Source organism: Perkinsus marinus, assembly GCF_000006405.1.
Source record: "Perkinsus marinus ATCC 50983 genomic scaffold scf_1104296962378, whole genome shotgun sequence".
Taxonomy (NCBI): domain Eukaryota; phylum Perkinsozoa; order Perkinsida; family Perkinsidae; genus Perkinsus; species Perkinsus marinus.
The window spans coordinates 160,482-179,572 of record NW_003205427.1 but is presented as its reverse complement, the minus strand read 5'-3'; the positions used below and the strand labels follow the sequence as shown (position 1 = coordinate 179,572).

Below are 19,091 nucleotides of genomic sequence, written 5' to 3'. Positions count from 1 at the left end.
TTGATGACTTAATCGGCCAGCTACGGGGACAAGGTCGCGTGTCTGTAAGAGCGGGCCGGAGGCCCGCGAGACCTCTAAAAAATATAAGCATTTTTCCGAGTGCTACCCTCTGGACCACTTTTTGCTACGGTCTGGACCACCTAGCACCATATCGAATTTATGGCAGAATAATGTAGAGTGTGGGATTCGAACCCGGGTCACTCCATAGGCCAGTTCCTGACTAATCGTGGTGAGACAAAGCCTACCTTTTCCATTTGTGGAGTGCTCCTATTCTCGCTAGCAGAGCAAAGATTGTATTATGACAGTAATCGGTGACGGTACGCCGTTACCCGATGGCGACCACAGACCACGACAAGAGGGCGATAAGGATAACGCAGGTATTATCGCTCCAGTGGCTGCGATAGGGGACCTGGGCCCCTTAGGAGTGGCATCATCCTTCTCTACGAAGGACCCCATGGGGATCAGCGAGGAGGATATAAGAGTCTCCTACGTTACTGAGCCGTGCTATGGCGACGTCAAGATATGGTTGAACGGCTGCTGTGTCAGCGGGTAGGAAGTATTATCAGTGTTCTCTCCTATCAACCCTCCTCCTCCTCAGTCCTGAATGGAAGCAGGGTTATGGCAGTTTTATTGCAATTCTGGCACCGTCTGTGCTTCTGGACGTCTTCGTTGCTCCAGTAGGTCACCCGGGGAAGGGAATTTCGGGTCATGTACGTGAACATAAGTTTTTTAATCATGTGCTGAATGATACTCCACTGAAGATGCGTTCTATGAAATAACTCAGTGTTCAAGTGCTGGTCTCCTGTTCGGCCTAGCCAACCGCCAACCCCCCTATCTGTTGGTCACCCGCCTGGCAGATGGCGGAGAGAGTATGAGCTCGACATGTTGCTGCCCACAGAGCACCAACGTGCTTTGAATACACTCCCATTATAGAAAACAGCACATATCGTTACCTGCGCACACTCTCTATGGGAGGATCTTATAAATCTCCTTATCAGGATTTCAACGTTGGTGTGATGGTGGTTCTGGTAATACTAGAAGTGATAACCCTATACCTCCTATTCAAGACCATATACTCTGATCCTGGTATCCTACCACGATTAGAGTCTCATGGGGCCTATGAGGACCCAGCCACTGGAGAGGTACGCTAATCATCCCCCTATTCTGTATCATCCCCACGTAACCTCTCAGAAACGGTTTCGAGCCCCTCCTCGATTTCAAGACTGCGTCCTTAGCAACCACCCTTTCCGATTGAAGTAGGCGGCCCCATTAGTACGGTCTATGCTAATCGAGCTAATAGGTATTGCCATACCTGCCACCTCTATCGGCCCCCGAGGGCCACCCATTGTGGGACCTGTGATACCTGCGTGACAAGATTCGATCACCATTGTCCGTGGGTCGGTACTTGTATAGGGGGCGGCAATTACCGGTACTACCATTACTTTATGCTACCAGCCCTACCGCAATTATTCTCAGGATATTTTATTCTTTCATCACCTGCACAGCTGCGTTGACGCTGTTCGGGCTGGGCCTGTCAGTAGCCCATTTGGTCATTCTCTCCGACGACAATGGAGGTTTCGTAGGTAGTAAAGGGAGGACTGTTGAGGTTCCCGTACAGACCCATTCAGGTGGAGTAGAAGCTAGCCCTATGACTGTAGTAGTGCTGGTCTACTGTGCCCTCTTTATGTGGTTCACAGTAGGGCTCTTTCTCTATCACACCTACTTGGTCCTCACAGCCCAGACAACGTAGGGTGGGCCAAACTAGTGGACCAGCGACGATGGGGACCTTCTTAGGTACGAGCAAATTAAAGGCGTGTATTCTCTCTCGCATGGCTGTATTGACAATCCCTATTACCGAGGCCCCGGTGGTAATATGAAGTACGGCGTAGCCAAGGCCCGACGGAGGGGATCTAAATTTGATCGGAAGAAAGGCACTGTGGTACTAATACAGGGTAGAGGTTATACGTAGAGGACTACTGTGGGCTCCCGGCCCCTATCGAGCTGAAAATTGTCGTTGTGTAGGTATTACCATCGAGCCTTCCTCCGGTCATCTTACCATGCATACATGGTGGGTCTGAGGGTGACCCTCAAGATGATATCCATGGGGCCCTTGCTGCGGACACACCTCTCACCACTGATGCTTGTGTAGGACCGCGTTATCATCGTCATCATCGTTGACTGGCCTGTGCTTCAGGTGACGACTCCCGAAGTACCACATGGGCTTGAGGCTCAGCATTCACCTCACTCTACCCCAGCAGCTGATAGGACTACTGCCTCCTCTAGGGCTGCTACTGAGTATGAGGACCGGGAGACACCAGAAAAGGACAGGCTTGCCGAGGCCGGTCGAGTCACACAGGTTTCCCATGGTCCTCTAGCCTCAATGGAAGACCCCAGCCCAGTGATCGAGGTCCCCAACGCTATTGTAAAGTTGGCTGGTGTGGACCTCAACAAGACCGCACTTTGACTATGCCCGGCTATGTTGCTGCCATCACCACCCATGAGCGGCGATGAGGTCTGCATCATCATCATCAGTTTGAATCTGTGAACCCTAGTTATGTTTTCGAATCATTATATTACCCCATGTCACCTTTCTCAACACGCCCTTCGTACGAGTAAGACCACCGGCGACACCGGAGGCCCCTCTCTAGAGTGTCGGCAGCTTGCCTTTGTACTATCATCGTCATCAACATCATCATTGTCATATCGCAAAGTATCATAAAGCCATTGTTGCTCTTTGGGTTCTCAGTTTGGGGTCTCTAATCAGTTGGTGGCCCCGTCATGGGTGGCCCTAAACCACAGGAACATGCCGCCTAGACATCTGCACTTGGCCATGGAGGCAGCTGATGGGACGGCTAGAGGGAATGCTTCTCTGTTGGAGGCTCTTCTTGAGGACGTAGAAGTCCTCAGCTGTAGTAGCGGCACTGTGTCACCCAAGGTGGGCCGATGGCCGGGATGGTAGGCAGCCCTGCTGTGACTCAGGCACCCTCCCCTAGAGCCGCCTGGGAAGATGAAGAGGACGATGACGTTGTCGAACCACTAGTATCAGCACTACGGGAGACGGTCCCACTGGAAGTTGAAGAACTGTCGGGTCTGTGGGCGGCTTGGGAGGAGGCTGCTCGGGACGGTGTTGAGGCGTGGAGGGCGAGGAGGGATGCCTCGGCCCTGCACTGGGCTGAGGTCAAGCATGCCCTTCGAGAGGCATGGCAGAATGAGCCTCTCCTCTCTCCTGAGGGCTCGGATGGTGAGGATCCTCTAGTGCGGCCCTCGAGTGGAGATGCTGTGGACCTGGAGGCTACCAGCGACGTGGAAGGAGTAGTTGAAGGGCTGTCGGATGGCATCGGGCAGCCCTGCAACTATCCGACGAACGGTACACCTGAGTGGGCTGAATTTAGAGGTAGGCTGCGTGGTACCGGGGTGGGGTGTAGGAGTGTTATTAGGTAGGATAGATGAGGTACTGAGGATGGCCCTTGAGGAGAAGGAGGAGGAGGTGTTGGAGAAGAGAGAGGAGGCCCTCTTTGAGAGCGGTGCCATGGCCTTTTCTATTATGGAGTCTGTAGGGCACTGCATTTCAGAATGCTCGCTACCTCCTAGCCCTCTGCCGGCCCTGTCCGAATCCTATCAGAAGGGAAAGGCGACTGACCTTGATGATACCACTCCTCGAGCAGATCAGCATATGACCATTGCTTGGAGTGACCATGCGCCCCCACCTAAACGAGAGGAGGTCCTTACCTCGTCACTTGGAAAGGTAGCTGTCCGCATCTACCTCCAACAGGTTCAGTCTGATACCAAAGCCCGATATCGAGAGCTCTGTTGTATGGTCCGAGAGGACGCCTTGGTGGCTGCCCAAGTAGAGCCCCTCAACTGCTCCTGGTCTGGGTCTCCTCCCTGTAGGCCTCAGTCACCGAGCATGAACGTGGAAGGGTGGCCAGTGAGGACGCCTGTGCCCAGAGACAACGCCAATGGGAGCTCTACCAGAGGAGTGACTGCCGCTGGTCCTCTCCAATCAGTAGTCGGCATCCCCTCAGGACTAGAGGCTCGTCAGAAAGAGCTAGCCTGGGAACGTAGGGCCATGGGATGGGCCGACCAGGCCTGTAGGGCATGGGCCCAACGGCAACGCCAAGAGAGGTCTCTGATGAGCTTAGCAGACGATCACTCTGCTGCCCAGAGGATGGAGGAGCGAGTAGGTCCTCATCATCATCAGTCTCAGGGTCCGGGCATCCTTGTGGTCAGCGGGAGATGGAGGGTCGGAGGATGCTCCGGGCCATGCACGACTCGAGGGCCTATAGGATGTAGGGCTGTCAGAGCCTCTCTACTGCCCTAGTCTCCCCTACAGCTACACCAAGGCCCTCTGGCGGAACCGCGAGGCTATGGTGGTCGAGGATTTGATCAGTGGAGAGGCTAGGGAGTAGATGGTCACCATCCAATCGCTGTGGACCGGTCGTTCAGGGCCCTGTGGATGTCCAAAGAGGAAGGGCCCAGTCGATGGTGGCACAGGGCGGACCAAGCCGTTACCATCATCTCTGCAGCAGTCAGGAAGCGGCAGACTGAGGTGACCATGTGGGGTAGGAGGCATCCCAGTGTGGAGGGTTTAGGTCCGTCGACGGGCCGCAATCAGAGTGCAGTCCTACTGGCGGGGCCTCTGCAGTAGACGCTGGCGGGTGGCGGCCTTGTTAGGGATACTACGGGTGAGCAGTAGGATTGTGGCCATCCTAGGGTCATCCTGAATACCACCAACAACTCCTAAAGGTCTGTTAAATTATTATGAATATGTCTACATGTGATTTTTGTCGTTCATATTCTGATTGGAGCTCTCAGGAGCTAGCCACAACCACCATCAACAGCGTTCACGTTGCTTGGTTGGTCCTCTGAGGCCCCATACCAGTCGTGTAGATACAGTCCTGCTATCGTGGCTTCAGGCAGCGTATGAAGTTCCGATCTGCTGTAGTGGCAGCCATGAGGATCCAGGCCCTCTTCAGGGGTCATCGTCAGCGACGACGGTGTGGGGCCTGCCTCTTCCGACCGATATCCGGGGACCAGGTACAGCAGCGTTCGAAGAAGAGGAGGGGGCCTTCTTGATTCAACGATGGACCTGGGTATAGTTGACTTGACCGATATCCTCCGGGCAGAGGAGGGCATCGCCTCTCTGGTGGGTGACCGTCGTGGCGGCCTCCCTCGCAGCATGGGTTTGCCTTCAGTTCCCGGATAGACCCTCCCTCGTCCTCCCCTATACTGCTCAAGACCCGTTGACAGACCAGGTGGTGGCACTTGGGCATTTGTAAAGAGCCGGGTGTATGCTGCTGCAGGGGGCGGCCAGTGGTCGATACGACGTTATGGGAGGGCCCGGGGAGGGGCTCGAGGGAGGCCCCTCCTCCTCCTCCCTTCTGCCGGATATCATCAGTCACCGATCGACTCCCAACTCATCTCGAATGGACACTACAACGAGCAGTGGACGAGGCTTCACCGTGGGGGCCAAAGGACAGGTGCAACACTAGTGCCGCTCAGTCTGCCTCCTTCCTAGTCGGTGTAGGTAGTGCCGCTGCCTCCCATCTCCCCACAGGACCGATCAAGTGTTGTCGCATGGAGGACCCCGACTCCCTCAGTGCACCCAGAAGAGGCTCCTCTCAGTAGCTATCGTGTGGTCGGGATACTGCACAGCCTTCATCAGTTGCTGATGATGATGAGGAGGAGGAAGAGCCAGCCCACCCTAGCCTCACAGGTCTGCGTGCAAGACGTTATAGTCGTGGAGCAGGTCCTGGGAGGATGAAGAGGTAGAGCCGTGCGATCCATGAGACACTTATAACGGGTGTTGCAGACTGTCAGTCGGGGGGCTTCCCTCTGCTGAGACCACCTGGGCGAGCTCGAGGCCCAAGAAGAAGAAGCACCCATTGAATGCCCAGGAGTCCGTCAGGTTGTTCATGGAACAACAACGGCGAGCACTCCCAGAGGACAGCTCGGCTGGCCAGTGAGATCACTATCCATGCCCCATGCCTTCCTGGCAACCCCTGTATCCAGCTCTATCGGAATTGTTTTGTTTCATACAAACTCAATAGTCTCGAGGTGTCACTGAGGAACTCAACAGCTTTGCAGTGTTGTGAATCGAGATAATGTCAGTGGACCCAGCGGTGTGCCACTCGGTGATTCGTCGAGTGTGTTGCCTGGCCCTGGCCTCGGCAGCAGAGGCACCTGATTCGGGCTTTGGCTCGGCCAGTGATGTCGTTGTGGAGGAGCGGGCTCTGGACCTCATGGCTACCGTTGTTGAAAGGTAGGCACCAGCATTCGCCGGTACAAAAAGCCTGATGATGATACTGAGGCCGTCGGTGAGCCACGGCTAGTCTAAACCAGAGGCGCATCTCATTTCGGGGGAAGTGGTGGCGAAACTCAGGGTTATTTCCGAGAGCACATCATCAGGTCCTGAGTCTTGATTATAGTGTATTGGATTCAGGTACATCGCAGAGACCATAGGAGCATCAGCCTCTGCTCTTGCCACGGCCAGCAACCGTCATGAGATTGGTGAGGTTGGCCGTGTCCTCTTCCTTCTCGGCATCTTTGGTCCCCCAGGCCTTATGGACGTTATAGCGGTATCCAACTTCTCACGATGCAACACGGCTGAGATGTCGGGGGCGATAGGTCGACGGCAGAAACGTAAGTGCCAAATTCAGTTGATCAACCCGGCAGGGAGCGCGGCTAATAAGAGGCCTAATCGCGGTGAGTATAGTGAGCCACCTTGAGAGCGATTAGTGATGATTCTACTTCCAGAGGGGCTCCTACAGTGCCCCCAACTGACTGGGGATGAGATCACTCGATCGTTGCTGTGTTCTTCTGGTGGACTGTTACCACAGGGGCTGCCCCACTCTACAATGCCGACTCTCAAGCCGGAAGACACCTACCAACCCTCTATGGGCAGCAAGGCGTGAGTGTCAGATCGATCGTAGTCTCGATAAGGTGAGCTACTCAGGTCCAATGGTCAGGAGGAGGGTGTTGGGCCTATGGTCCCTGCTCACTTCCCTCGATGGTTGAACCGCGAGATAGTCAACGGTTACACCGAACTACAGAAGAATGTTGCGGCTGGGAAGCTGCAACCGGAAAAGAAAGCCGTGGATGAGAATGAGAAGTTGAACGAGGCTAAGGTGGGGTTGACCACCGGCCTGGCCGTTTGTGGGATGTGTTGTGTTTTTAAGGCCTTCACGGCGGCCGTTCGAGGAAAGACCGAGGAGAAGGCTGATACTAGTGGCAGTGGAGAGGAGGGTCAGCAAGAGTCCGTCAAGGAGGAGGCGCCCGGGCAGGCGGCCACAAAACGCACTAGTGGCGTTGGGCGTATTCGTATAGCAAGATGAATTTCGATTACTCACCTGTGTTGTGTTAAGAGTTGTATCGGGGTGGTGCAGGGCTCAAGTGACGACTGAAACTATTACTAAGCGTTGGAGGTGTTATAAGTCTCTGTGGATGTCCCCCTGACACACTTGACATTTCCGCGCACAGGGCGGGGGATGGGCCCCGGGCGCGCGCCAAATTACCTCCCAGGATACACAGCGAAATTGGTACTTTCGGAGACGATTTCGCTCAATACCCACGGAAAAGTTTACCAACATTGAGCTGTGGGAAGTGATAATCATCGCACTCCTAATTCACTCTTATTTTTGCGACAGAGGATGATGCTAGACTGTGTATTTACCTCCACGACAACAGGTGAGCTTCTTCTGGACCCGAGGCCGACTCTTGCTGTAGTATACTAATACACGGGAGCATAGTGCTTATCCTTGCCCACCTATTCCCTTTGCTATTAATGCACTAGACAATACTGTTTCGTATGTAACCTGGTTCCTCATATTTTTCTGCAGAGTTTCAAATCTACCCTCGAGATGGTAGTAGAGAATTCTTTGACTTTCTCTTCATGACGTTGCTTCTCCTCTTTGATATTGGTTGTCGTGTTGGAGTACCCTAGTCACTCTAGCAGGGTTCATCAGTATTAGTGGTCCCCTTGTGGTGACACAAATGGAGGGGCAAACCAATACAATCTTCGTCCGTAACCTAGCGGTCCAGGCCAATGAGCAGAACCTCCGAGACCTCTTCTCGCGGCTGGACAGGGTCATCAACGTCCAGATAATGACCTTCCCTGGCACCAGCTTGAGGTATGGGAGTCGCCGATGGTGGTTCTATAGTAGTCGGTCAGATATGCCCGTGTGGACTTCGGCACTTCCAACGGTGTAACAGCTGCCCATTCCCTCAATGGGCAGCCTTTCCATGGAGTAATCTGCCATTCTGGGATACTCTCTCGTATAGGGAATCTCCTCCTCAGGTCCCCCTAACAGTGTCAGTGACTGACCCTGTAGCGGCTAATGCCTCTGCCACTGCCGCGGCTCCCTTGCCTAACCTTGTATGACCCATGGGGGTTCATCTCCTACGATAGTCGCTTCTTTTCAGGGTGTCCCAGCGGCTCAACAGCTGACCGCTTCAGTTACTAGTGTAATAGAGATATGTTGTTGATGGGGCTAATGTGGGGCCTTAGATCCGCCCACAACCAGGCGTTGGAGTCACGACTGTTGGTGGAGGGGTGAGGGACTCAGGCGAGGAGATGATCTTGAAGAGGACGGTGGGTGCGATGTGGAAAAGGAGTGGTATGATGTGGGATGTACTAATAGGTGTACGTATCGGGACTGGCGAACCAAGTTACATTAGAGGAAGTACAGGGAATGTTCGGCCATTTTGGGGAGATCAAGGAATCTTCCATAGACGTGGTAAGCAGAAGGTCTCCGGTTCGATGCCCAGCTACGGCATTACTTCCTCAGTCACCCTATGACCAATGCCAGTTTGCATTGGTAGAGTTCCAGAATGAGGCCGCGGCCCAGGTAGTATGATACCACGTTTCGGTCTTATCACGTCGGCTGGTGTCGTAAGCCTGTTCGTCGTGTTCTGTAGGAGGCGATTCGAGTGGGCGAGATACCATATCGTGGCCGAGTTGTTCGGGTGGAGAAGTCGAAGGAGACCGTGAAGCTGTAGTACCGGTCGTGTTTCCTTCTCCTGATGATAGTTCCTTTTGCCCCCCCCCCCCATTGCCCTCCTACCTGATGGAGGTTCTAACCCTAGGTACCCTCCTACTGATGTTGTTTTCGGCAAGCCTATGACCATTGGCCGACATGTTACACCATTACTCCCCGGGAACCCTGGGTCTCAGATATCAGGGGCTATGAGGACGAGGTAGTGCCCGGGGTAGGGGAGGGAGGCGGCGGGCAGTAGGGCAGCTGGGAGGGTTGCAATGGAATTCTCAAAACGATTATTGCGGGGCGCTGGCACGAGTGACGAACGGGACGTGATAATCGTTGGTTTTATTGTCTCGAGAGGATCGTACGTTAGCAAAGTAGGGAAGGGGCGGCTCATTAGAAGATGCATTTATAGTACGAGCGTGTCGGATGAATGTCCAACGTTCGTCCAGATGGTGTCACTAGAATTACAAAGGCTCAAGATGAGCCAGTGATGGGCGAGGGGGCTGTATAGTGTATCGTAGTAGACCAGTATGGCGATCCTAATGTATTCAGGCGGGATGAGATCATCGACTTGGTAGGAGAGGCGGCCATGCAGATTGAGGATTGGCTAGAGTCTCGAGGGTAAGGCTCGAGAGGACCTTCTCTCACACAGTAGTGGTATGTTGAAGGTACTGGCAGCCGTCTGAAGAGGCAAGGCATGTTCGGGAGACGTTTAGACAGAAGCATTCGAGAGTCCATCGTAGGGAAGAGGGGGATGGTAGTGGAGGAGCACGGCGGTCTAGGGATCAAGGGCACCGGAGTAGGTCGAGGGATGATCGAGGATCTAGAGGAGGTAGTAGTAGTTGGGAAGGAAGGGGTGGGATGGTGACAAGTAGGGCGTTTTTAGAATCGCGAGGACGATATGAGAGGTCGGAGTCGCGACGTTATAGAGACTCGAGGGGCTCGGGAGAGTATCCACCACAGCCAGCGGCGGCCAGCAATGATGAGGCCGAGTATTGGAGGGAAATGGGGGGCAAGGGAGGAGGAAGTAGTAATGAGGAATGCCATTGAGGAGGTGTTGGTCTTCTGGACGCGATACGATCTATCTTATTCGACACGTGCTAAGAGCAGATTTCTCCTGTCAGGTTATGGTCGAGGGTACTAGAGATGCGGGCTGCTATCGTCGTTACCATAATACTGCTAAATTGTCTTATGATGATGGGGTTGGCGTGTTCGTTTTTGAGGAGGGGGAACTGTTGTCAAGTGTTGTGGGTTTGAACTAATGGTGGTCTTATCCTGCTCTCTGCGCATCGTCCTTGCCTTACCCTGTAGGCTCTGCATTGACCATGTGGGGGGGGGGGGGGCGGTATAGATTCCGGACCTAGGCCGGCTCGGCGGAGGGTAGTAATGGTGTCAGTCGAATTGTGTCGATCATTGACTGGTCACCCCTGTGATAACAAGAAGGCATAAGTGTTTGAACACGTGATAGACCAGCGGCTCCTAAGGCTCCGACCGGGTGCATGTCCCATAGGATGGTAGTTCAGGGTATGCCCTCGAGGGTCTAGACGGGTATTGAAAGAGTGCTCTTCCTACTAGGTTATGGAGTAGGCTTTGATGAGTTTCTGCAGTATAAACGCGTCAACAGCGGCGCCTTGAGTGCTGTCTTCCTCGTTCTGTATAGTAGCGACCGATCGGAGGCTCATTGCTGTGCCCAGTCGTCTTGAAGCCTTGGCTGGGGCTCGTAGATTAGCCTGACCCGGGAGAGGTTAGTGAGGGGGGGCGAGGAGAGCCACCAGCAGTAACTAGGCCATAGGTCTCAGAAGGGCACCAGTCTCGGAAGTTAGAGCTCACAGTCTCGGCTCAACGGAGTTTACTACACTCTCAGTGGTTGCGTTCCTCAATAAGGTTGGTCGAGTTGGGCCCAGTCTTGGTCTGTTATGCTGAAGCAACTCTATGAGGCATCTATACAACATATTAAAAGGCATCCGGCGGCCCCAGTGGAGGCCCTAGCGGTAGGGAGGGAATTCTTATTGCTCTTCACCTCCGTCGTAGACACACCACCGTAATGTAGCTCTGGGCTTCCTGCAGCAATTCTCGACCTTCGGGGTGGAGGTGTGCGGATGTAGGGCTCCGAGCAGTCGAGCCCATATGAGGCGCGCTGTATGGTGAGGTCGTGTGTGGGAGTCTGGGAGGGCAGGGGTCCATGGTCGTAGGCAACGGACGGAGTGTGTGAATCTACCGGATTTCGTCAAAGCTGAGACAGCTCGAGATCCCAAGTTCCTCAACTACCTGGCGGCCCTGGCAGCCATGGAGTGTCCAGTGGTGATCCCTAGCAAGAGTAGGGGGGCGAGTTGTGAGGGAGGGGTAGGGGTCGCCTCAGGCCTGGTGAAGGTGGCGGCTCAAGAGTCGGCCCCTCGGAAGATCATATATGCTAGTAAGAGGCTCAGACGGTGGATCGACTTGACGGAAGTCCATACGTGTCGACAGTGCAGCAAGAAGGACCGCTGCTCCCTCTTCAAGTGACCAGTGGGGTCTGCTAGGCTAGTCTGGGACTGTCCCTGTAGGGTACTACCCCCTGAGGAGGAGGGGGACGGTGAGAAGGCTACGGTGGGAGATGTGGCTAAGGTGCTCTTCGGCCTTGCTCAAGTGTGCCGGTAGGTTAGCAGGGGGCTCATTTTAGTGTTAGAGTTGTTATGGGTTCTTAGAATTCATATACAGCGGCCAGACGTGTACCCTATATACCATTTGAGTGGGTCCACCTTTGAGGCGGCATCTTACGTATTGGAGAGGATGTCAATGTGAGTTGGAGGCTGCTCGGGAGGGGTCTATGAGTGTGATAAGGTACTTACGTGAAACCTCTGACATGCGGGACATCCCTCTGGCTGATAGGAAGACCGCGGGGGAGTTGATGAAGCAACTGGCGAAGGAGAAGTTCCAGAAGAAGGAATTGGTAGGGAGGGATGGAGTGTTTGAAAGCGGAATTCCACTCTGTTGGAGATATGCGCTCGCTCTCCTCAGCTGGGCTCAGGAGCTCCGTGAATAACAGCAACTTAAACACTGTATCGGAACGACAAAGAAATTTTCCGAAATTTTCCAGAATTTCTGAATTGTCACCAATACGTGTGCATATTTTCCCACACTGGCATTCCATGGCTGGACTCAGGAGGAAGAAGCCAAGAAGTACAACATGCCTCAGTGGATGGTCGCGATGTTGAACCCTTCGAGTGAGCACTTCCCGAAAAAACTCAGCCGAAAGCAGAAAGTAAACACTGGTTGCCAGCGAAGACAGGAAACGGGTGTTGGCGGCCGCAGGTCATATACAATCAAATGAAGGCAGGGGAGGAGGGAGAGGCGGACGAGTGGGTTGAGGAGGAGAGGGTCGGGCATCTACTGTAGGGCATCTAGTATGGGGTCCTATTAGGTTGAGGGAATGATGAAACCGACAGTAGTGTTGGAAGATGATAATGTGGAGCAGCCCTCTGGGGCGCCTACTGGGCATGGCAGTGCAGAAACTACTCGACTATCGGACGGTAGCGTGGGGTCCGCATATAGCAGGAGGAGTTGCTGTCGACCAGGGTCACTAATACAGCTGGACTCCTTGGATGATATACCGGTCACTCGGAGGTTCGAACATAAGTTGCGGGATGAAGACCATGAGAGAATACAGTTCGTGAATAGGCAGTACATGAAGTAAGAGCTCAGCCCAGGGGGGGGGCTCGTAGGGGGGCATTCGGCTGAGAATTAGCCTTCCCAAGTGGGAAAATGCTTTGAATGTGTTAGTGTTTACATGGGAAACTGATTGAAAATCAGGAGACTCAGAATGAGTTCCCATCAGGAACATTGTAGGTTTTTGGATGATCATCTGCTGATGAAGGTACCAGAAGGCGGCCCAGTTGGAGTCGGATAAAAGGAAAGAGAACAAGGTCAACTTGGACGATCTCCCCAAGCAGCCCATGCATGAGCGAGGGGTTCAGAGTGGGGGTTATGTCGATGTGGCCCCGGAGGATATCGAGAGGATCGGCAATGGGGAGGCTGTAGGGGAGGAGGAGGAGGAAGAGGCACTTGAGGGCTGCTGGTCAGATACGGGAGCAACGGGACTTGGCCACTCTACTATGTTCATATCATGATGACCAGGAGTTGGGGGAGGGGAGGCGGGCAGAGGTGTTGAGGGAGATGCAGAGGATAGTTAGGGTGGATCCGGTGGCGTCCCAAGGGGTGGTGTAAGAGGGGTTGTGAGGGGGCAGTGGTGGAGGCCCCTGCAGGTTCTATAAGAACCCGACGGCCCTGTCCAAGCCGGGAGAGTTCCTCGACCTCTACCCCAACTTCGCTAAGCACCTCTGGTCAGAGTCAGATCGATTCAAAGAGGATAAGGTATGAGGATGAGCATGGGAGGGGGAAGTGACGGAGGTGTGGTAGATGCTATCGTTCCTTAAACGAGTGCCACTGGATGCAATGTCCGCAGCAGGACGGGGGCAAATTAGTGGTGCGCGACAGAGTCCCTCGAAGATCCCCAGGGAGAACCTCCTGGACAAAGAGGTGAGGCCCGAGGGTCTGTCGATTGTGATGGGTCCATCAGGATGGGGTGGAAGTGGCGGCCCCGGACCGACGGCAGCTACTGAGTGCGGAGGAGGAGGATGTGTTGGTGGAGGCTAAGCTGGCCTTGGAGAGTATAGGGGAAGAGGATGCTTTCGATCGAGGGCCGGGCATGCGAGATGCAGTCCTGCAAATGGCGTTGGAGGAGAAGCAGGAGGAGATGGGTCGACCGGCGGGAGGTGGCAGGAGGGCAGGTCAGACTCTGGGGGGGAGGGATGAGCATGGGATGCTCTGTGTGTTTTAGATAGGCGGAGGGCTCGGGAAGAGGAGGAGGGGAGGAGTAGGAGGGGCCGTGATGGAGAGGACTTCAGATTCGATCAGTGGACCAAGCTTAGATCGAAGGAATCGTTGAAGTTAGTGGAGCCAGATATCGACATAGGGTGGGCTCACCTTCTCCTATGTGTCTGCCATAATGCCTGCCATCAGGACCTACCGGACCTCCCCTCTAGCTGCTCCCAACTCCTCCATGCCGGACCCTGGGGCGACGAGTGCCATCGAGGATGCGGTACATGCTACCGAGGCCAGGCCTGACTGGTCGCCGGTATTGGACACGTCCTCGAGCCAGGTTAGGGTGGGGTCTATGAGTAGGGTACTGAGCAATGCTGGTAGGCGAAGATGGAGGCGGCGAAGGCGGAGATGTCGGGTATACGAGATGAAGGAGATCATATAGCGACCAAGAAACTACGGTGATTATGCTTGGGTGAAAAGATCCTATTTTGGGACGATGTAACGCCAGATTCCCCAAGTTGGCCTCCCTTAATCCCCATCATGAGCCGTATTATAGCAGAGATAAACCAACGGAAACTGTACAGCAGAAGTAGGTTGAATCAGCACCACCTCGACTGGCCTCCGGTTGTGAATCAGCGACTACCCATGGCTCAGGTCACGACCATCGGTCGCGGTCAGTCCCCTCAAGTTAGAACGATCGAGGTTGGGCAACCTCGATCGTCTTATGAAGAAGGACCAGCCAGCAGCGCCCTCGGGTGACCAGAAGCCCAGGTTCAAGATGACAAGGAGGTTGGACTCGACGCCGGGAGGTGACCCTGTCGTACAAGGTGGGGTTGGTGGGGGCGTAGCACTGGAGTGTGTCGAGTTTTTACTATGCTGGAGGGACGGCTATAGGGTCTCCTTCTGAGCAATACAACTCTATTGAGATATGCTAATTGTTGTCCATCCACAGACCTGGCCGACCCGGCTAACTTGATGGACCGACTCACTACAGAGGAGGTTAATAGGAGTTCAGCGGCACTCGAAAGGCTGATGAAGAAGCATAGGAAGCAAGATGCGGCCATCGAGAGGAGCAAGTCAGCTGCTGGACCAGGGCTGGGAGGCTCTGTGGAGGTGACCTTGGGTGGAACAACTTATGGGCACTTGGAATCCTTCCTCTTGTGATCAGCCGAAGGAGCGACGGCGACGGCCTCGATTTTCCCCGACTGAGCTGTCAGGGACGTGGACTGTATCGCGTAAGCGCTGAACCTCCTGACGATGGTCTCGGCCGCCGTCCGCATGCAATTCTCTTCGTAATTCGCCGCCCATTTACCCCTTCATTTGGCATGCCTTAGTTGTCACTTCGTTTCTTGCGACAATCGTTTCTGCAGCTCTGCCTCTGTTGAGCCTCGAGTGTACTTTTATGTGGGTCGACGGTGGAGGAAACGAAGCCTTCCCAGAAGAGGCTTATACTCCTATCCTGACTCAATAACTCGTGGTCGTCCACTGCTAGGGGTGAAGTAAAAGATTAGATGATCCCTACTTTTGTATCAGCTGCCTTCATGGTCAGGGTCCCAGCTGAGGGTTGAGACACTGGTCGCTATTGTGACTAGTTATAAACTAGCTGGGATAAGAAGCAGATACATGCTCGACCAACTCTGGGGTTTTATCAGGTTCCCATGGTCAGCATATATCTCAATACGAGTGTATGAGGATTAGCACAAGGAGGTCAAGGATTGTTACTGGGGTGTATCAACCTATCGAGAGCTACGACTGGCAGCTACTCTTCGATACTATTCCAGAGATGACTCCGTCTGCATCCTACCATGCAGCAGTGATGTGGTTTCAATCCAAACACTGGTGATGAGTTTGTCAATCAGAAGTCCATTGTGAATTGCGATCCGTGATGCACACATGGAGACCCCAGGAGACACTGGAGGGGACAAGAGTGGCCCTAAGAGAACACAAGTTGCAAATATGGTTAGTGGTGTGCCCAAGATTCGCCTCCGAGGAATCCCCTGTTCAAATCCAACCCAACCGTGGATGTCCTCCCGCCCGAATCCTCTTGCACGCATACCGGACTATCGAGTGCCCCCTTGTGGCACCTTCACGGCCGAGGCTCTGGTGGAACGATGGTATGAACAGCTCTTATGGATCCACAATAATGTGAGCGGCTTACTGATACGCGGAAGAAATTCTCTCCGGGTTCAGTTACTCGGCCATGCAGTACCTCACAATGTTGAACGTAAAGATCAATGCAGCGAGAAGGTTTCACAACGAATAGACTTCTTCACGAGCAACGGGACGGAGGCATGTGAACGTCCGATTCCGCGAACTCCTTGTGAGAAACCGAAAAATAAATTACGCTCGCGATCTGGAAGCCCGATGGCGAGGGCCCCTGAACGTGACCTTGATAGGCCGACCAGGCCATGCGAGGGCCATGCGGTGGATGGACCATCGTTCATGTCCGAGTACGGCGACCGTGAAGACGTTACTACGTCGATACAGCCTGGCACGGGTGTACTACAAGAAGAAGCTAGAATAACACCCGTGAGGTCGCGTCAGAATTCTCCGTCTACGAGTCGGAGCATTTCTCCTGCACTAAGTGCTGAATCGGGAGGGATTGTTGAGGGGACTAGAGAGCAAGTGGTGGCATCCGAATACGAATACGAGGGGAACACTTCATTAAACCAAGAGGAACGAATCTACTGCTTGGGGGCAGAGGCCAGCAAACTTCCCGATCTTGGACTGAAAGATGGACCAGGCCCTCATTTTTCGGTTTTCGCGAAACCCAAGCCAGTCGCGCTCGTGAATGAACCTGTCGATATTATGGTAGAGGCCGAGACAAGCAAGAGGAGTGGTCCTCTGGTGCAAAAAGAAGGGCAGCTGACTCACTCCTTCGTCAGCGATATCTCACGGTTGTGCGCTCTCATCGTCGCCTTACTCCCTGGACCTCTGCAGATTTACGATAGGGTTTATCTCACAAGATCAGCTTGGGAACTGAGGAAATCTCAGTTCCAGTACTGCAAACCTCGCGGGCTGCATTGCATTCACGTATTCGATGTGATCTCGCTGGACGATATACTCCTCCTCCACAACAGTGAGTTAGGACTTTCAAGGCCGCGTTAGAATGCCAGTCCTTGCCTTTCATAGACATGGAGCTGCGAACAACCTTTCATGAGCGACTACTCGAACACTACCGGGAACAGCTTCTGCCCATCCTCGGTGACTGTCATGCAACACTAGTGCAGTCCCCACAGGAGGGTGACGGCCTGCTCAAGATCAACGCGTATGTCTTCACTCGAAGCGATTGATCTTAAGAGGTTGATTTACATGACTGCTGCTAGTGCACTTTGCATGGTAAGTACAGATTTTTGTAGTCAGATTCCGACCTCGTACACGAAGACGGCCGTCGAACAATTCAAGAGGACGTGGATGAAACTCGTACTCATACGAGCTATAGTTGAGGTATGTGTCGTATGCCTTTGAGACTATCTACTATGCTGATTCAGTTTTTTGACGGTGGGTATTGGGATGATGTCGATTGTTCAGCTCGACAACGACCGTGCTGTTCGTGGGGATACCCATCGCATTGATCTTCGTATCGCTACTGGAGAGGTGGACACTCTGGGGGAGTCACTGGAGACAGCACTGAGCTCGACGATCAGAGAGACTGTTGAAGCAACTCTGTGCATGTCCCCTCGCTAGATAACATGTTATCTTGCTACGTTGTTGAGTTGACGAGAGTATACCCAATTAGGATGATCTACTCTCTCGATTCACGGCGACGGCGTTCGGGAAGTAACTATTGCTGCATAAAGTGTCACTGTGAATGGTACTGGGTAAACCGTAAAAGCCGCGCGGAGATGTTCATCAGACTGGCCACGACCCCTGGGTACCGTATTCAGGTGGCTTGGGAAAGCCACGAACAATTCAGAAGAGATTTTAACCCCCGAGAACACCGCCTTTGATGCTAAGGGACTGATTGGCCGTAAGTTCGATGATCCCGTGGTCCAGCACGGTATGGAGCTGTGGTCATTCAAGGTGACCAGAGGCGCTGATGACAAACCAATTAATGAGGTCCATTATAAAGGTGTCGATTCGACACTGTCGAAGCCAAGCAGTTCCATGCTGAGGAGATCTCCTATATGGTCCTCACTAGGGTGAAGGAGACTGCTGAGGGCCTCCTTGGTGGTAAGGTGACTGATGCTGTGGTTACTGTGCCCGCCCGTTTCAACGATTCCCAGAGACAGGCCAATAATGATTCTGGCTCTATTGCTGGTCTCAACGTCCTTCGTACTATCAATGAGCCGACTGCCGCTGCTAAGGGGCAGGGTGAGGAGAACCTTCTCATCTACGATCTTGGTGGCGGAACCTTCGATGTCTCCCTCTTGACCCTCGAGGATGGTATCTTCGAGGTTAAGGCCACTGCTGGTGGTGAGGATTACGATAACCGCATCCTCGACTTCTGCATGGAAGACTCAAAGCGTAAGAATCGACCATGTTACTCAGGAGGTCATATATCGATATCGATACTGATGCCAATGGTATCCTCAGCTTAGGATAAGTCTACCGGGAAGAGCAACAAGATAACTATAACCAACGAGAAGGGTCGTCCCTCTCAGTTTGATATCGATCGCATGGTTGATGAAGCTGAGAAGTATAACGCTGAGGACGAGGCCAATAAGAGGAGAAGGTTGAGGCTAAGAACGCTCTCGAGAAGAACACGCTGACGAAGGAGAAATCCAAAGAGAAGCTTTTGAGAAGGCTATTGATGATACCCTTTCCTGATTAGATAAGAATTGGCTCGGAAGAAAGAAGAGTCTGAGGCTAAGCAGAAGGAAGTCGAGGCTATTGTCAACCCCATCATACACACGCACGCTCGCACAACGAGAAAGTGCCTGTTGTTGCGGTATATGCTCCGCTTGTTTCGGTCGCTCCGCAACTTCATAACGAATGGAACGACTGATGGCATCAGTCTGATGCCGATTACTGTCATATTAGTCCTTGTTAACTCGAGATAGTGGGGTGTCCTTCGGGTACATTCCTGTGTGTTGATTTTGACTGCCGCCCATCACACTGGCAAGAACACAACGCTGATTTGATGACTCTTCAAAACGAGGTGGCTACTTTAGATATGCCATCGCGATTCAGTCTAAATTTGATCCATTCGGGCATCTTTACCGCGCCGATTCTCTCATAGAACTCGTGAGCTTTCACATTCCAATCAAGGGCTTCCCATTCAACCCTCGCACATCCTTTAACCGCGGCAAACTTGGCCACGTATTGCAGCATAGCGAGGCCTATCCCTTTCGATCGGCTTTCCTCCAA

General features: G+C 53.4%; 9 protein-coding genes across 9 annotated transcripts in view; 8 read left to right on the top strand and 1 right to left on the bottom strand.

Annotated features, from left to right (window-relative positions):
- Positions 1-298: 298 nt before the first annotated feature.
- Pmar_PMAR022986 (zinc finger protein DHHC domain containing protein, putative) lies at positions 299-2,464 on the top strand (the record flags this gene model as incomplete). The annotated part of the gene is made up of 11 exons (XM_002771827.1): positions 299-377; positions 423-549; positions 599-677; positions 999-1,142; positions 1,192-1,256; positions 1,301-1,429; positions 1,477-1,586; positions 1,635-1,746; positions 1,795-1,939; positions 2,023-2,145; positions 2,195-2,464. The coding sequence occupies 11 exons, from the start codon at positions 299-301 to the stop codon at positions 2,462-2,464; spliced, it is 1,383 nt and encodes a 460-aa protein (XP_002771873.1).
- A 339-nt stretch (positions 2,465-2,803) lies between these two features.
- On the top strand, positions 2,804-4,409 carry Pmar_PMAR022985 (hypothetical protein; the record flags this gene model as incomplete). Its single annotated transcript, XM_002771826.1, has 7 exons — positions 2,804-2,935; positions 2,980-3,394; positions 3,438-3,847; positions 3,892-3,979; positions 4,026-4,180; positions 4,231-4,289; positions 4,334-4,409. The coding sequence occupies 7 exons, from the start codon at positions 2,804-2,806 to the stop codon at positions 4,407-4,409; spliced, it is 1,335 nt and encodes a 444-aa protein (XP_002771872.1).
- A 1,403-nt stretch (positions 4,410-5,812) lies between these two features.
- On the top strand, positions 5,813-5,962 carry Pmar_PMAR022984 (hypothetical protein; the record flags this gene model as incomplete). The annotated part of the gene is made up of 1 exon (XM_002771825.1): positions 5,813-5,962. A coding segment is annotated over one exon (150 nt), but the record flags the coding sequence as incomplete, so codon positions are not given.
- Positions 5,963-6,104: 142 nt separating this feature from the next.
- On the top strand, positions 6,105-7,334 carry Pmar_PMAR022983 (hypothetical protein; the record flags this gene model as incomplete). Its single annotated transcript, XM_002771824.1, has 5 exons — positions 6,105-6,262; positions 6,443-6,705; positions 6,757-6,910; positions 6,956-7,127; positions 7,179-7,334. 5 exons carry the CDS (start codon positions 6,105-6,107, stop codon positions 7,332-7,334), a joined length of 903 nt encoding a protein of 300 aa, XP_002771870.1.
- A 658-nt stretch (positions 7,335-7,992) lies between these two features.
- Pmar_PMAR022982 (RNA-binding protein, putative) lies at positions 7,993-10,243 on the top strand (the record flags this gene model as incomplete). Its single annotated transcript, XM_002771823.1, has 13 exons — positions 7,993-8,129; positions 8,171-8,246; positions 8,297-8,374; positions 8,422-8,463; positions 8,507-8,590; positions 8,640-8,735; positions 8,787-8,846; positions 8,917-8,993; positions 9,085-9,195; positions 9,534-9,602; positions 9,660-9,813; positions 9,868-10,008; positions 10,106-10,243. 13 exons carry the CDS (start codon positions 7,993-7,995, stop codon positions 10,241-10,243), a joined length of 1,263 nt encoding a protein of 420 aa, XP_002771869.1.
- Positions 10,244-10,897: 654 nt separating this feature from the next.
- Positions 10,898-15,027, top strand: Pmar_PMAR022981 (hypothetical protein; the record flags this gene model as incomplete). Its single annotated transcript, XM_002771822.1, has 23 exons — positions 10,898-10,972; positions 11,013-11,125; positions 11,174-11,298; positions 11,341-11,479; positions 11,525-11,614; positions 11,666-11,758; positions 11,802-11,910; positions 12,124-12,222; positions 12,273-12,338; positions 12,382-12,490; positions 12,536-12,650; positions 12,835-12,994; positions 13,041-13,180; positions 13,223-13,331; positions 13,377-13,496; positions 13,537-13,747; positions 13,798-13,933; positions 13,980-14,118; positions 14,163-14,239; positions 14,290-14,370; positions 14,436-14,608; positions 14,734-14,894; positions 14,950-15,027. The coding sequence occupies 23 exons, from the start codon at positions 10,898-10,900 to the stop codon at positions 15,025-15,027; spliced, it is 2,718 nt and encodes a 905-aa protein (XP_002771868.1).
- Positions 15,028-17,051: 2,024 nt separating this feature from the next.
- Pmar_PMAR022980 (Heat shock 70 kDa protein, putative) lies at positions 17,052-18,322 on the top strand (the record flags this gene model as incomplete). Its single annotated transcript, XM_002771821.1, has 6 exons — positions 17,052-17,120; positions 17,145-17,228; positions 17,313-17,449; positions 17,669-17,794; positions 17,854-18,263; positions 18,318-18,322. 6 exons carry the CDS (start codon positions 17,052-17,054, stop codon positions 18,320-18,322), a joined length of 831 nt encoding a protein of 276 aa, XP_002771867.1.
- Pmar_PMAR022979 (heat shock protein, putative) lies at positions 18,323-18,493 on the top strand (the record flags this gene model as incomplete). Its single annotated transcript, XM_002771820.1, has 1 exon — positions 18,323-18,493. A coding segment is annotated over one exon (171 nt), but the record flags the coding sequence as incomplete, so codon positions are not given.
- Positions 18,494-18,872: 379 nt separating this feature from the next.
- Pmar_PMAR022978 (hypothetical protein) overlaps positions 18,873-19,091 on the bottom strand; it is a gene marked incomplete at both ends in the record, with an annotated part of 342 nt that continues 123 nt past the window's right edge. The window contains one exon of the mRNA XM_002771819.1: positions 18,873-19,091. Coding sequence (XP_002771865.1) covers positions 18,873-19,091 — 219 coding nt within the window.